General features: G+C 43.7%; 2 protein-coding genes across 2 annotated transcripts in view; both read left to right on the forward strand.

The window, feature by feature from the left end:
* Positions 1 to 317: 317 nt before the first annotated feature.
* On the forward strand, positions 318 to 3836 carry COMMD2 (COMM domain containing 2). The gene is made up of 5 exons (XM_054282672.1): positions 318 to 395; positions 481 to 558; positions 1389 to 1471; positions 2728 to 2901; positions 3393 to 3836. The coding sequence occupies exons 1-5, from the start codon at positions 329 to 331 to the stop codon at positions 3588 to 3590; spliced, it is 600 nt and encodes a 199-aa protein (XP_054138647.1). The 5' UTR covers positions 318 to 328; the 3' UTR covers positions 3591 to 3836.
* Positions 3837 to 6771: 2935 nt separating this feature from the next.
* Positions 6772 to 16979, forward strand: part of WWTR1 (WW domain containing transcription regulator 1) — a 41130-nt gene continuing 30922 nt past the window's right edge. The window contains exon 1 of the mRNA XM_054282422.1: positions 6772 to 7154. Within this exon, the coding sequence (XP_054138397.1) occupies positions 6772 to 7154 (383 nt within the window). The remainder of the gene's footprint in view (positions 7155 to 16979) is intronic.

Genomic DNA, 16979 nt, shown 5'->3' on the forward strand with positions numbered 1-16979 from the left:
GGCCAAAGCGGCGCCTCCGGGAGCGCCTCACACATCTCGGGCACGTCTGGGGCACATCTGGGGCACGGACTGGAGCACGGGCTGGGGCACATCTAGGGCACATCTGGGGCACGGGCTGGGGCACAGGCTGGGGCACATCTGGGCTACGGCTGGGGCATGGGCTGGGGCACATCTGGGGCATGGCTGTCCCAGGGTGTTCCAGCGGGTCCCAGGCTGTCCCAGGCTGTCCCAGCGGGTCCCAGGCTGTCCCAGGGTGTCCCGCGGCCCCGGCCCCGCGCAGGCGCCTGCGGGGCGCCGCCCCTTCCCGGTTGGTGGCGGAGCCGCGGCGATGCTGCTGGTGCTGTCGGCGGAGCACCGGGCTCACCTGGGCTGTTTGCCGCGGGCCGGCGGCGCAGGTCGGGGCCGCGGCGGGTCCGCGGGCGGGCGGAACCGAGCCGGGTCGGGGCTGCAGCGGGGTCTGTTCTCTCTGTGTCCTTGCAGCCGTCGGCGAGCTGGGGCGCCTGGCGCTGGAGCAGCTGCGGCGGGGAGCGGCACCGCGGGCCTGCGAGTCCGCCGCCAGTGAGAGCCGGGCCGCGGGGAGACCGGGCCGGGGAGCGGGGTGACCGGCCGGGCAGCGCGGGGAGCGGAGGGACTGGGACGGGGAGCGCGGCCGGGGGGAGCGGGAGAAGCAGGCCGGGCCATGGGGAGCGGGGAGCGGGCCGGGGAGAGGGGGAGCGGGCCGGGGAGAGGGGGAGAGGAGGAGCGGGCCGGGGAGCGGGCCGGGGAGAGGGGAAGCGGGCCGGGGAGAGGGGGAGCGGCCCGGGGAGCGGGGCAAGCAGGCCGGGGAGCGGGGAGCGCCCGGGGAGCGGGGAGCGGGCCGGGGAGAGGGGGAGCGGGCCGGGGAGAGGGGGAGCGGGCCAGGCCATGGGGAGCGTGGGGAGCAGGCCAGGGAGCGGGGGAAGCAGGCCAGGGAGCGCGGTCACCGGCCGGGGAGCGGGGGGACCGGCCGGGCCGTGGTGATTTCGCGGCAGGAGGGCGGGAAAACGGTGGGCTCTGCGCCGGCCACGAAGGAGTGCCAAGCCCCCGGGGCACGGCGGAGAGGGGCCGAGGGAAAGGGCTGGCGGCATGGAGCTCCAGCACCGCGGGGTCGGTGCTTCGTGCCCGGGGTGGGGAGGGCTGCGGACACCCCTTTTCCGACACAAACCGTTCTCTGTACCATGCCATAAGAAATTGGTTTGTGTTTTTCTTAGTTTTTTGTGCTAATATGCTGTACATTATTATTTGAAAGGCGTGACACCCTCTTCTTTTTCTAAGCATATTTTGCACATTAAGCATTTGATAACTTTGCAGCTTTGAGTCTCGCTGCTGCGACAGTTGGCAAGTAAAAGCACTTTGTGCTTTCTTTAAAGGAAAGCTGAACATTAGCATTGACATCATTCAGCACGGGGTAGAAGGACTAGTGTATCTTCTTACTGAGAGTTCCAAACTCATGGCAAGTATACTTTTTCATGAGGAATTTGGGGATATTCTAGAGATGTCTTCTGGACACTTAGGCCTCTAAAGATACTGGTGAATGGGGAAAAGATAGCTCAAAATTTAATGACGTGTATTATTTTAATTTCAGAAAAAGGTGTCTCATGCTGTTGTCTTATTGAAGCATTGTGTCTACATGTATGACTCTGGAATTTGTATTCAGTGTCTGACGCTAAAACTTAACATTTTAATAGTGTAATTTATTGCATATAGAGAAGCTTACTTCAGGATAAACTCTAAATAATAAAACTCAAATGAAGAGTTTGTTGTTCAGCTACTGCACAGGATGTCGGCTAGACTAGCCCCCTGTTCAGCATTCCTTGTCTTTGTCCAGTGTGGTGGGTTTGAGGGCTTTTTCAGCTCTTGGCACCAAAAGTTTGAGTGGGTATAAGCAGGTACTAAATGATTAGTAGTTGGACAATTACTGTTTCCATCAGAAAGACTAGTAACTATTGACATAGTAGAGTATTTGAGCAATGACTACATGGAGGAGTGCAGAGACAAGGAATGCCTGATGAAACTCAGGCAAGTGTTGCTCCCAGGAGTAGGTGAGGAGGGAATGGAAATGGTGCAGAGCCTTTCCTTGAAACAAGGGGCCTTGAGTGGCAGGTTACAGTGTGCTGTGGTAGGATGTGGTTGGTTACAGACTGTTACTGCGGGGTGCTGCATTGCAGAGGTACAATGGCGTGTTCTGTGGACTCGCCAGCAGCTTCCCCAGTGCTGGGCCAGGCTGGTGCAGTAAGCACAAAGGCCTGTGAAGCTTCTCCTGCCCTTGGGCCAGGAGCCTGAGCATTGTGCTGTGTGCTGCCCATGTGCAGATCACTGCTGGGTGATTATTGTATTTGTAGTCTGGTTATCAGTGGCATAGCAGCACCCTCACAGATGGATTCATACAGCATGTCGTGCCTTGTGACACAACTGAGGTGCTCTCTCACGCTGTTTTGGTCTTTGATGTGAAGGCTTACATGTGATGGGGTTGAATGTTCTTAAAAAAAACTGCTTCTGAATCTCATACAAATCTGCAGTAATACATCAACATTTGCAGATCCTTTAAAACCTGGATATTTGTTTTGTCCGAGGTGTAGAATTGTACTTGGACATACCTGCAGGAAAATAAATAAATAACTGCACCATAGCATAAGTGATGTTTAGTTACAGTTTTATTTGGTTCTCAGGAAATAATGGTGATTACCTGGCCTAAATTGCTATTTCTAGATTTCTGAGGTTGACTTCCAAGATTCCATTAATGTTTTGGGATTCTCAGATGAATTGAACAAATCCTTGCTCCAGCTGTACCTCGACAACAGGAAAGAGATCAGGAGCATTCTTGGAGAGCTGGCACCAAGGCTTCCCAGCTACCACAGTCTGGAGTGGAGACTGGATGTACAGGTGACTGCTCTGATGTTTTTAGTATTCCATCCTTTCCTTCACATTTTTTTTCCATAATTAAAACCTACTAAACAATCTAAAAACAATTGAGGCAGCAGTACTTCATGTATTTAAAAGTGGCATGACTTTGTTAGTGTCCCACAGACAGCCAGCTGTGAAATGAACAAGATATGCAATGATGCAAAGCACTTGTTGCCTGATGAAAATTGAATTCATGGTTCTATTATGTTTTTAAAATATTAACATATACTAAACATATTTGGTCTAGATTATTACCTTATTTTCAGAAATATTATGAAAGCATAGATTAAAGCGGGTTAGTATTAATTATAAAACACAATAGTAGCTTGTGTGTATCTTTAATGTGGATGCAAAGGGTTTCTGAACATTAGTGTGAACAGGTTCTACAAAGCTCTTGAGAACTGTTAAGAACAAACTTTGATAACCAATGGTCATTTTTGTGTTCCTGTTCCACGGAACCCCTACTGCAGCTTGCAAGCAGAAGTTTGAGACAGCAGATCAAGCCTGCTGTGACTATGAAGCTACATCTTACTCAAAATGAAGATCAAACTGCCCAGGTGTTGCAAACTGACCCTGCTACCCTTCTTCACCTTATCCAGCAGCTGGAGCAGGCGTTGGGGGAGATGAAGATGAACCACTGCAGAAGAATAGTGCGCAACATGAAATAACCTTGGTTCTCCTCTGCTGTCTTGCTAAGCAGTTTGTAAAACAACTCAAAACACTGCTCACAAATACATTTTGAGGAAAAATAAACATCTGGATCAGATGAACTGTTTTCCTGTGCCAGGACCTTGAGCCAGTATATACTGGCCAAATATCCTTGGCCGCCAGCTTCACACATCTATATGTGGTGACCTTTTTCACACGATCATCTTCATATATAGGACATGGTAATTAAATGTGATCAAATATTACTACTTGGGATTTTTGACTGGTATTTTTTATGTAATTGATCTCTGTTTTCAGGTGAAACACAAGATTAGCCAATACATAGGTGAGTGGTTTCCCTCATTCTATCTCTCCTCACTACAGCCATAGTCTGGAACTCAGGGCAGCAAAGCAGAAGGTTTAGATAGAGATCTTTGAAACTTTTTGTGTCATCTCACTATTGCCTGATGAATCTAAACACATTTGCCTTTTTCTCTTGTAAACATTTAAAAAAATCCAGCTGCTCTAGAGCTGATTGGCATCACAGTCTACACGTGGGTCATATCCTGAAGCATGTGCTAACTGAGAAGGGGGAGGGTTTTCCTTGGGGATTCTGAGTAAAATAAATTATTCAGATGAACACAAAATCTCTGTACTATTCAAAAACATTTGAACATCATGGGAAATTGAGATAAAATAATGTTATTGACTTATTTTTTTACAATGTAAAGTCTTGCAATGAGAACAAAGAAATAATGATAAGGAGCTTTCTACATCATACTTGTAATTTGGTTCCTTTATCACTTAATGCAACCCCATTGTGATGGAAATGTCCTTGTCTTCCACAGACTTGAGCATATTGAGTCACTTGCCCTGAAAGCTGGTGGGCATATTTTTTTGTCCAAAGAAGGTAGTTAGTATTTCTAAACAAAGACTAATGACAACAATACTATGAAAATTTATTCTTACAGTTTTAATCATTTTCAAATTATTGGAGAAAAATCCTTTAGCCTATACCAAGTGGTACAATAGCAGATAATTGTATTATTCAGTAAAAAAGTGCAGCTGAAACACATCTTGTTGAAGAAGACAGTTCTAACTGTAATAAATGTGGCTTACGTTTGGGACAGATGTGTATGTACTCACCCATGAGATGCCATGCTTATGAAAGTGGTCTAATTACAGAGATGAGATGGCCCCATGCATGAGACTGTCAAAGCCTTCCCTTGAATGGACATGTCACCTGGGAAGGAACGGAACAGGTGTGTGGTTTGTCTTTACTCAAAGAAACAGAGCCCTGGAAGCAACAAAAGCCCTTTTAAAGGCTGTATGAAAAATCACTCGTGTTCAGATCATTATCTGTGCAATAACCACAGGCACACATACCCAGAATCTCATATGCAAAGGATTGAAATAGGAATATTGCAGGAAAGAAAAAATGATATGTGATGTCTGCATATACCTGGAGCAGGTACTGTGATTAGCACTGCTCTTTGAGCTTGTTGCAGCAAGGAACCAGTACGGAGTAGTAGAAGAAAGGTACAAAAATTCTTTGGGAAGTGAAACATAAGTCTCAGGAGTACTGGGTTTCCTGACCAGAAACACAGCAGATGTCAGGAAAAATAGAAAAAAAAAAAAAAAAGAAAACCCCTCAAAGCAACAAAACCGCCAGACCCTCACAAAAACAAAGAACAATAAAACAAATCTTGAGATCTGCTAAGCCAATGGAAATGTGAACAGGAAATGTGACGAAATGTAACTGACAAGGAATATTTGTTGAAGTAAAGCCATCAGGAAATGCACAGGATCTGTTTCACAGACCTAGCTGTGGTTTGTGTACAGGTTTAAACTCCAACTCTGAGAATCTACATAATCAACATTATATGTAACATTCATTTGAGGGACAAGGATGGTTCAGTCAGGCCCACATTTTCCACTAGAGAAGCCAAATGCAACTTTAGAGAAGTTCGTGCTTATTTTAAAGAAATAAGGAATAAAGTTCAGAAAAACATTATTTAAGACTTTTCTTCTAGTGTAGATTCTGATTACTGAGGGGGGTGTATTCTTATCAATCAGCATAGCCTGGAGTCTGTCCAAAACACATAACAAATGCATTGCTAAAATACAGTTGTGTTCATTTAGCCAATGTGTGATATCTCTATGTGTGTAGCCATAAAAACACTGGATGCTTCCCTCTGTAGAAACCAACACTTAAGTGTTGGAACGTGAACAATATTATTCTTTATATACGCAGCTTCTGAATTTAGACAATTTTCAGTCACATTGCTATGCAAAAGTTATTCCAAACGCTCCAAACAATGAGACAAGATTAAAACAACAATTGTATTTATTAATTATAGAAAACCTCAGGTATGCACTTTGATGACAGCTGTCATGTCTAGTACAGGCTAAATCAAAGACAAATGACTGAATGGGCAGTCAGCAGAGATCCACAATACATCGTGCCTGCATTTGAAACTACCCTGTGGACGGTGAGCTGGAAGGACGTAACATACAGCTCTGCACAGGACTCCTACTTGCCAGCAAAAGGCCAAACCTTATTTGTGTATGTCACTACAAATGCTTAATTCCTCCCCATAGCTATAGCATCACTAAATCGCGCAATTCAACTTGTACGTGAACTAATTTAAGCATCATTTTGCTTTCAGAAATTAGTATCGCCCATTAACTTTCTGAACAACGGTTTTGGAGCAAAGCTCCCTAGCTGGGCAGAGACAGAGCGCTCCGAAGGCTGCCCGGGCCGAGCCCAGCCCGGAGCCGAGCGCAGCCGATGGGTGCCCCGATGGGTGCTGCGAGCGGCACGGCGAGCGCGACGCGAGAGGGGGCGCGGGCGGGGCGGGCCGCCATGGCCTCCGGGGCCGGCCCGTGCCCAAAGTTTCCGCGGCGGTTGCATAACTGCGGGCGGGGCGGCGCGGGGGCCGGGCTGGAGCTGTCGGCACTGCCCCGTCCCGGCCCGGCACGGCCCCGGCCCGCCGCTGCCCGGCCGCCCCGCCCGCCCGGGACACCGGCGCGGCTGGCGGGGGCGCAGAGGCTCCGTCCGCCCGCCGAGCCCGCCCTGCTCCCGCCGAGCCCGCCCGCCCCTCAGGGCACCTCCTCAGCGGCGGCCCGGCAGCGGGGCCGGCCCCGGCCACCGCCCGTCCCGGGACGGCTGCGCCCGCCGCCGGGCCAGAGGGGCGCACGATGAACCCCGCGGCCCCGCCGCCGGGCCAGCAGGTCATCCACGTCACGCAGGACCTGGACACGGAGCTGGAGGCGCTTTTCAACGCGGTGATGAACCCCAGGCCCAGCTCCTGGCGGAAGAAGATCCTGCCCGAGTCCTTCTTCAGGGAGCCCGACTCGGGCTCGCACTCGCGGCAGTCGAGCACGGACTCGGGCGGGCCCGCGCCGCGCCTGCCGCCCGTGCACGTCCGCTCGCACTCGTCGCCCGCCTCGCTGCCGGGCGCGGGCGCGGCGCCGCAGCACGGGCACCTCCGGCAGCGCTCCTGCGATGTCACGGACGAGCGGCCGCTGCCGCCGGGCTGGGAGATGGCGCTCACGCAGACCGGGCAGCGCTACTTCCTCAAGTGAGTGCGGCGGGGAAGCGGCCGGGGCATCGCGGGGCATCGCGGGCTGCGCCGGAGGGCGGCGGGGTGGCCTCGGCTCCGGGCTGTGTGCGGCGTTCCGGGGGGAAATCCCTTCCCGGCGGGAGGAGAGAGGCAGGGAGATGTCCTGCCGTATTTGTTGATAACGAATTTCTTTCCTTGGCCACTCGTCCGAGATTCTGAAACTTAACTTTTGTGAGAAAAAGTTGAAAGCCAGTTATTTCAGGGAGTTTCTGGGACGTGGGCGCAGAGCTCTGCGTGCCCGTGACCTGCCGGAGGTGGAAGGGGCTGTGCACGGGTGGGAGTTGCCCGGCCCGGCCCCGGCCGCTGTGTCCGAAGCATCCCCGTCCGCGGGGACGCGCAGGAGCCGCCTTGTTCAGCGGCGGGCTTTGGGAAGTGCGGTAACACAACTGCCGACATCTCTTCTGGCCAGGCATTTTCGCCAGAGCGTTTTATTTACGACAATTGACGCTTGATTGAAAGCCGTTTAATAGGCCTGAAAATACGTAATAGCTGTAGTAAGTGGTAAGGCAGCAGTGCCTTATTTTGGTAGATTCTGTAAGTCAGCCACAGACTCATTGCAAACTAAGTAATACTGCATTAACTTGGTAAATAAGATAAAATGTTTGCTAATGAAATAAAACATTTACTGATGAAGCATCTACCTGAGGATATTGAGGGAGTTAAACTGCCGGGGCTCCAGGACGTCATTTACTTGCTCACAACAGCCTTCTTGTTCAGAAGGGTAAAATCTTGAGTTCACATATGTTCACCCATGTGTGGGTATTCAGCCCTCATAAATGTCATAGAAACAGTGTGTGAGGGGAAAAAGAGACAAAGCTGTTTAAAAAAGTGAAAAAAAAAATTACTTGATTGTATAATGATTTCTTTGCCTTGTGAGTTTGGAATCTCTAGCGGATTACTCAAGAGCCCAGTCTCTGAATAACTCTGCAGAGTTTAGATTTTTGCCTTTTGTCACACTCTGAGCTAACAGCAAAGTGTGTAAATACTTTTCTGTATGTCGCTGTACGTTGTTTATGATACTGTGTGCATATGTCCCAGGGTCCAAACTTAGAAGTTTGTTATTAATCTGGTTTATCACCTAAATGAGAAGATCTCATGTCCCTGCACTTTGCAGGTATTTTTCTCAATAGAACAAGCTACAGAGAAGAAGCTGACTGACGGGAGCAGTGTAACAGACCATTCATAAATAATTATTCAATAGAAATTCTTGCTAGGGTTTGGCTAGGGAGTGTTTTCAGATACCTCTGGCTAAAAATTGCATAATATAATCTTTGTATGCTCTGTGTCTTTTGACTAATATCAAAATGAGCTCATGTGGTTTCACCTTCCTGTCATGCATTTCTGACCTAGAGACAAAGTTTTCCAAGTCAATGGATTCTTGTTGCTTAGGCCAAAAATAAAAGGCCTTTAGTAAATGGAAAGCATAGGTAAAAGACTCCAAGTGGTTTTATTTTTTTTCCAAATCCTGTCAATAGTAACACTCTGATTAATAACATCCTTTTAAATATAAAATATAATATGCATTGTGCATGTAATTTCTTACCTAAGTTAATATTTGTTTTATTTCCCCAGTTTTATCTGTCCAGTAGAACTTCTCTCATTTATATAAAAATTAATTGGAATAATGCATTTCTTTGTACCTTTAGTGTATTTTGTTATACCCCAATGCTTTGGGGAGTGGTATTTAGCTATAAAATGCTCTCATGTGAATGATAGTATTTAACAAGTGGTGTAATATTCTTCAGGTGAAAATACAATTTAAGATTGATTATGGGAAGCAGCATTTAAAGCTGTGTGCAATAAAATAATAGGTGATGTGCTGAAAGTCATATTTGATTAAACTAGGCATACAAAGTTACATTTTCCTATATTCCTATACTCAAGGAAAAAAAAAAAGCCATTGCTTTCCAGCATAATGATAAAGACTTGTTTCTTGGCATTAGCAAAAAAAAAAATTGAGTAACCAATTAAAAGTAAATAGACATAATAGGTCCTATTAAAGCCTTTATTATCTGTTGAAGTTTAGAATGCAATTTGTTGTATTAAAACACATCTTAAATAATTATTTAACAGAAGTACTAGTGTGAGTTTCAATGAACAGTGAGCTAACCTTGTTGATGGGGAGCCAGCTACAACTTGGAGCGGTTGCAGTCCTGCATGTCAGTTCCTGCAGAAATTTTCTGGCTGTGACTGGAAGAAACATAAGTAGCCTGGGGACCACTCCACCCTGTAATTAAATACCAAACCACATAAGTGGGGGCTGGAAAACAGGCTAATGAACGCACACTTGCAGCAATGTTATCTAAAGCATTTTTCTGTGTGAGCATGTGTGGAAAAAAATGTAAGTGTGATTTATTTGTGATAAAAAGCATTTCTGTGGAGACTAGCCCTCTGCCTGCTGTTAGGCCGTGAGCAGGGAATGTCAGTTGCATGTTGAACTACATGCTGGGCCATGTACACATATTCTGTAAAAAGAATGTTTCAAGTATTACTTTATACCAACTTAGTTTGGGTGGCGCAGCCTCATATTTCAAATGAAGACTGAGGGTTTCATATTTTCTCAATGTGTGTAGGGATCTTCTTGGTCAGACTCTCATAAACAGATTTGTGAAACTTTTGCCACTGTTATCTTTATCACTGTTATTTTTAAAATGTTACAGTAAACATTTGCCATATCAGGACGTATTTGCCAGAAAGTTCTGCTCAGGGATAAGGAAGCTAATTACTTACAATATTTCATTTGCTCAAAATGTTCAGATTTTTTTTACTGGTTTCTGTTGGAATAGAACTTGATTTAACACAGGATCAGTTTAATACAACTAAGTGTGTTCAACAGGACAGCAGAAGAGTAACATAAATAATATAAATACTATAAAAAGTAATACAAGTACAATGAAAAACTTTTTTCCTGAGAATGGCAAAGCAAATAGTACTAAGATAGCTGAACTGCTGAAGTGATTTTCTAATATGGTCTTTCCTTGAAAAGCATTTCTGTTAATTCTGTGGAGACCGTTGTTATTTTACATTGGTAATTTACATTGTGCTCGGTCCTGTACAGCATTTGTCATAGAGAAGGAGGCCGTGCATCCCTGCTGGCTTTGGCCTTGGGCAGCAGAGAGAGACATTTCACACATTCATGGCGCTTTTGGAGCATTTAGTCCACACCTTAAGTGATTTTTTTTTTGTTCCCTGTTTCCAGTGGGGCTTGGAGCCTGAACTCTTCCCCTTGCCATTATTCCTTTATTAAAAATAAATTGTAATCTGCTAGACAGTATCAGGATGTATTATTGCCAATGGCTTTTATCCAAAATTGAGTGCATTAAAGATTTCTTAACAGGCAAGAAGCTGTGATGCACCACTGAAGTTTATTTGTCAGAAATTCAACCATAGCTCACATTTATAACTCATTTTAGAGACACTTAAGAAGTTCTGAGATTGGAATGCACACATCAAAACTGAATTTTCAGCCTGTAATTGACAGCAGTAGGGGTCTGTTTGATTGCTCCTCAAGTGCTGATTTAATGATGATGATGTTGGAGTTCCATTTAAAAACTACCAAGGATCCATGAGCTGCTCCTCTCTGAATCTGGCAGTAGAACCAGCTACAGAGTTTCTGACAAAGGCTGGTATTTATTCATTTTCTGGTCTGAGATGGTGTCTTTCCGTGATGAACAGACTGTTTTATTCAGAATCTAAAAATCATGTCATCAGTGCTGCTTTAAAGGATTTGGTGGTTAATGTGGAGCTTAATAAAATCTGAGGACTGAAGCAGATATGGAATAAAATTGCTTCAGGGACGCATTTGATTTGCAGGATGTGATCCAGTTCCCCCTCCTGTTGAGTTATCTGAGTTAGGATACAAGCTACATTTTGTATCCTAAAGTATCAGTGAAACATCAGTGAAGAAATCTTAAGCAAGACTGCACTGACCCTAGAAGTATTTACAAGAAGAATTTCCTTTGAGGAAATATTTAAGAAAATTCTTGTAAAGGGCTGTCTAGAAGCAGAATTTGAATTTTGCTGTATGCATTTCTAAATTACTTAAGGAATCAGTGGTAGCTGTCCTGTACAAACTACTGTGTTGATGTAGAATTTCATATATTGGACTTATGTACAATTTTAAGATAAAGAATCGATAATGTGCGCATGGAATTATTGGTTTAATGAAATTTGTCTTAAGCTAGTCCTTAGTCATAGTGTTAAACCCAAAGTCCTTGAGTACTTGTGCATTAATGGATAATAACTGTCATACATTAATCTCATTAGATGAGCTGAAAATACAATTGCTTTATGCATTAATGATTAGGAAGTAGTAACAATTAGCATATTCTTGAAAGATATCTATAGAATTGATGCAGGTGTTAATTACGAATGCTACCATGAAAACTAGACCTTTTCTCTGATCCCAGCTGAACGGGTTTTGTCTTTACAAATGGTTTGGGTTGCGCAAAGAAAGAAAATGAATAGTAGGTTTATTTTTATCACGTTTGTGAGCTGCTATAGTCAATATCTAAAAGCTGGTCTGCCTGACCATCTTTACTCCATAATTAGTGAATGACAGTGTGGAGAAATGTCTGCTTCTGAAGGTTATGGATGTGTTCAATTTTAAATAGGCTTGACAATATAGAATCTGTAAAGTCTTACTTTCAAGATTTTTGCTGCTCACTCCTTCAGATAGTGTTGGAAGAGTCCGTGGTTGGGCTTTGGCTTGTTTCCTTTTGGATGCTTTGGCTGAAGTTGAGCATTCTGTCTTTTTGATGTCTATTGGGCCTATTGCAGGGCAAGAGCTTCTTTGTCACAGTGCTTGGTGCTCCGGGGCCTTGCTTGATTGGGAGATACAAATTGTATCAAAGCAATTAAATCCAAAGGAAATGTCATGTAGGCTGAATTTCAACGTAAAGACTGGTGGCATTTTCCCTCTTCATTTAGGGAGAGAGAGGTCAGCATGATGTAGGGTGGAGACATTTGGGGGTTATTAGTTTCTTTGCTTGTTTGTTTGTGGATCTTTTTATTTTCTTTAACTCAAAGTCCAGACCTAGAGAACTCTTCAAGAATGGAAAACTTGAGAACACTGCACTGACCTGCAGTTTCCCCGACCTATAACTATTTTAAAGACAAATGTAATGGAAGCTGCACTGCAGACAGACACAGACTTGCTAAGAGAATTGAGCAGAATATATTGTGTTAAAACTGAAATAACTGCTTAGAGTGTCACCAGAAAATAATGCAAGATAAAGGGGGATGTGAAAGAGGAGTTGGCTGCTGGCATGTCCTCAAGGTTCACAGCATGCGCATCAGCAGTCACAGCGCAAGCGCAGCAGCAGAGCTGCAGGTTCAGACACAGCTTTTCCTGCAGGGACTCGTTTCTCTCATGTCTGCTGACCCCTCTCTGTTTGCATGATCAAAATGTTCCTTTTTGTTTATTAGGTATTGCTCTGTCGCTGATAATTTTTGGATGCATTATTCTGACAGTCTTCCAGGTTAGAGACTAGCAGGATCCTTCCATGGTACTTTTGAATTTTTTCTTGTACCACAAGTAATCATTTTGTCCTACCTGTGATCAATTTTCCTTGTCTGTCTGCTGGGTTTTTTATTAAATGTCCTATATTCCTGTTTTCCAGTGATGGATTGGTGAGAAAAGGTGTAATCATTACAAAATGCAGTAATAGTCCTCCGTCAAGCAATTATTGAAAATAGTGTCTGAACTGTGAGCCTTAAATTTTGTGTAGGCTTTTAAAGAAGTTTTAAAACTTCTTGCCTGATGTATTTTCCTAGTTGTCACTGCCACTGTGAGGCCCCTGAGCGCAGCAGGAAGCGGGAATCGCTGGGAGCTGACCTGGGCTGGAGGAAGCGCGGTTCCTGTTGTGCTGCCGACCGCGGCTCTTCGGAAATCGCGAAATTTCTCTGGGCCTTCTTTCCTGGGCTTCGTTTCAGCATCTGTTCTTGTCCGTGAAAAAACTTCTGTGTATTGAAACAGGCCGTGTACAGTAATAAAATATTGCTTCATGGATGTTGTTTCTTACCATGCAAGCTTTTACACCCTTTTGTGTTCCCATGGATCAGCGCAGACTTTATCACCAAAATATCACAGGCAGTTGCTGCTGATTCCTGATTGATTGCTGCCAGCAGCAGGAGTTCAAAATCCCTGAAAAGAATACAGGTTGCTCTTTGAATACGCTTCTGCCACTGGCAAAAGCTGGCTGTATTTTGTACAAACTGCAGCAACTCCCCAAAGGCTTTTGGAGATAGAGCACATAGAGGTATGTACAAGGAAGGCACCTTACCCAGCTAGAGTTTGTTAGATTTTCAGACCATATTTCCAAGGTCTCTTCACCGGATAAAATCATCTGACCAATGTGGGCTGTGAGTCACCTTTTTTAAAAAATGATGAAAGAAAAAAAAGAACAAAACTGAATTCTTGGGTGTTTGTTTGTTTGCCTAAGCAGCCTTTTGTAATCTTAAGGTAGAAATGGCAAAGTTGTTTTAGAAGTTTCTTAAAATCCTGTATTTTCAAATGCTTCACGAATAGAAGTGAGTGGCATATGAGAAAGGCTTTGGATTGTCTGCTTGGTCAGACTGTTTGAGGAAAAGCAGCGTTTCTGATGTTGGCGTGTGGTTTATCTCGGAGCACACAGGCAGCTCCATCCTGTGGATGCCCTCACCTGCACTGGGTGTCTCTGGACTCAAAGCAGGCTTTGCATCAGTAAATCAGTGCTGCAGTAAACCTGTGCTGTGTGGGCATCATCGTGCAGCTCTGTGGGGAATGTAGAAAAGGTTAGGAAGGTTAGCCTTTTGGAGCTGACAGACAGAATTTTGTGGGGGAATTCTTCACAGAAGGTTTTTTGGTTTTCACGTTTGGTTTTGATACTGCATTTCCCATTTCATGTTTCACTCATTCTATTGTATATGTTTAAACAGAAATATAAGTCCTTTTGCTTCAGAGATTGGGTAAAATATTTTTTTGCAAATGAAGCAAAATGAATGATGAAGAAAAGATGATGAAAAGAAATGCCTACTGTTACTTAAAATGTAATTTCTAAAGAGATAAAGCAGGCTGAATTGTACTGGCATATCAAAACTGAAAGTTTGATGTGAGTGAAATTTATGAGGAAATTGTGGATCACATTTTCATTTAGAATAAATGTTTGTCTCTGCAAACTGCGGCTCTAACTGACATGGCAGCCTTTCCAGCAGGAGGGGTGATGCCAGGGACTCTTGCCATCCCCTCACACTGCAGAGGATGTACCTGATATAATGTATAATATATATAAGGTATAATGCTTTGACAGCCATTCCTTTGATGAAGACTTTTCCAGTCATGGAATGTTATTTTCACAGATGCTGCCATCACTGTCTCTCTCAGCCCTGACATTACCAATAGTATGTTATAATATTAGATAAAATTTAATTTTTATTAGAAGTGGTGGGGGGCTCTACTTCTTTATTCTATGTTCTATAGTTTGCATTTTGTTTTTTGTCTGTTACTGGAAGACTTTGTGGAAATGGAAAATCAATGAAATTATGCTACTGCAAAGGAGCAGATAATGTAAAATTTAATAGCTAGAGTAAATGAGATTTCTAGTGAGACTATTTATAACTTACTGAAAATTATTGATATGTAAAAGAAATTAAGATTTTGTTAAAGATTTAGCAGTGATACTAGTCAGTAAAGGTATATATGTTACAAATATACTTTTTCAAAGCTAGGAGAGCTCCTGGTTTGAGACTCGTAACTTTATAAAAACCTTACCCATTTTAGTCCATAAGTCATAAATGAAAAAAACAGTTCTTGGTGTTAACCATGCTAATGCTCATCCAAATATATGAAGAAATCTTATTTTAAACGGTCATCCGCAGTGACTGGATAATTCACATTATTATGTTTATTTTCTTTCTGTGTTAGTCCTTCTTTGAAGACAAAGGGAAGATCTAGCTTTCATTCCATATACTCTGTTTAGTTATATATATCTTGATATATCTTGTGGATTACTTGGGAAGTTTGGCACGCTGTTCCGTGTCCCAACACCTGGCTGAGGGTTGTGCTGCCCTGCCGGTCCCCGTTTTGCGTTGCAGGGTGGAAATGAGGGAGCACTCATTTCTGGGGCAGCACAAGTGGTTTCAGGTGCTGGGCATTCCAGGAAGCAGCTCCTGTGCTGATTCTCTTTTCAAATAATTGCTAAAACTTAGGCATTGGAATGATCCTGGTGTTTACGCTGTATATTTATGGTCAAATGCTGCTCAAAACATTCACTAAATGTTGAGGTTTTTACACAGTATTTTTTTAGCAATCATGACAGATCTTTCTTGTAACCGAGAGTTGGACAATAAAGGGCGAAAGAGCACAAGTTTGCAGATAAAACAAACTGGGATGCAGTTGAGACACAGAAGCACTGTCAGTTTCCATTTTGTGCTGCTTTTCCTGCAGATACAGACATATGTTTGCATTTATTTGAGTCATTTTGTGGTACTGCCTGGTTTACTTTACTGAAAGCATGCCTTCTACTGAGGATATTGTCTCATGAACATTTCCTTTTTCTGTCAGGAGGCTTCTACTAGAACAATATTTTCAGTGGTCTTTTTTTATCTTAGAGAAACAAATGCCTGATTCATTTTTCTAGAAAAAACAGGAAGCTGTGAAGTAGACAGACTGGAAAAGAAATGCATGCTGTTACCTAAAATGTAATTTCTAAAGGTATAAAGCAAACTGGAAGTAAGTCTTTGTTAGATTCTGAGGGATATTAGAGTTTCACTGTTTTTTCTCCTACTATCCGGACCTCATGTGAAGAACAATTTAAGATGATCTTGTTAAAAAAAACCCAAAACCCAAAAAACACTCACTCATATGAAAACTTGAGATGAAAGCAGTTTCAGCGCAGCAGCCTCTGCACTTTTGCGAGTGATGTTTTCTGTGCCCTTGTTCAGTGTTGCTGCACTGGGTGTGACAGATTTTCAGCACAAATACTTTTCACAGCCCGAGAAAAGACCAAATGGGGAGATTGAAGTTGGGAGTTCTTTGTGGCATGTATGAGGTTGAGATATTTTTTAAATAGAATGACATGATTAATGGATAAAATGTTCCAATTAATTGTAATAGACTGAAAAAAGCCCTGCATATTCATAATCAGGTTACTAAGCGTGGCTCTTTTTTTTTTTTTTTTTTTTTTTTGGTTGGTTGTTTTTTCGTTTTGGTTTTTTTTTACTATAGAAATGATTGATCCTAGAGGCACATTATTCTCAGATTTGCATACAGATTTGTTATTATGACCTTCTTGGGTGCTGGAAATATCCAACTTCTGTTATTCTCACATTTTGTGCACTGACAAATAGGAGATGAACTTCCTCAGAGCTGTAATGAAACAGCTCTGTTGAAAATATGTGAAGTTCAGTTTTGGCTTCTGCAGATAAGCAAAATACTGCGTGGAAAGATTATCTTGACTCTATTTATAAAGCACCTGCACAGTGCAAAGCCATCAGCAATGCTTCCTCTTATTTGAAGTGGTGTTTTCTTCTTGATGACTGTACTAGGAACAGCAGAGAAGAAGAAAATTCTGAACTAAAATTCCTCTTGGGGGCATATGGAAAGAACATATCACTGCAAGAATTCCATCTGATACAGACCTGAATTTTTCCTGGCTCTGTTGGGCAGGTCCCTGTTGTGGCTTGCATCTCAGGTACTGGCAGAAGGGAAATGTTTTCCAGTCATTCCGTTTTTTTTATCAAAAAGAAAAGTTGCAAAGGTGTTTCATCATAGGGTCTTTGAGACAAAGCTATGTCAGTTTTTAA

Source organism: Melozone crissalis, unplaced genomic scaffold (genome assembly GCF_028551555.1).
Source record: "Melozone crissalis strain CALT ecotype California unplaced genomic scaffold, PUWL_Pcris_2 ptg000034l_1, whole genome shotgun sequence".
NCBI classification, from domain to species: domain Eukaryota; kingdom Metazoa; phylum Chordata; class Aves; order Passeriformes; family Passerellidae; genus Melozone; species Melozone crissalis.

Coding starts and splice junctions, on each gene's coding strand:
- COMMD2 (XM_054282672.1), top strand. CDS start 329: ATGCTGCTGGTGCTGTCGGCGGAGCACCGGGCTCACCTGGGCTGTTTG. Junction 1,472..2,727: donor CTGAGAGTTCCAAACTCATG/GCAAGTATACTT, acceptor TGCTATTTCTAG/ATTTCTGAGGTTGACTTCCA. Junction 2,902..3,392: donor AGTGGAGACTGGATGTACAG/GTGACTGCTCTG, acceptor CCCCTACTGCAG/CTTGCAAGCAGAAGTTTGAG.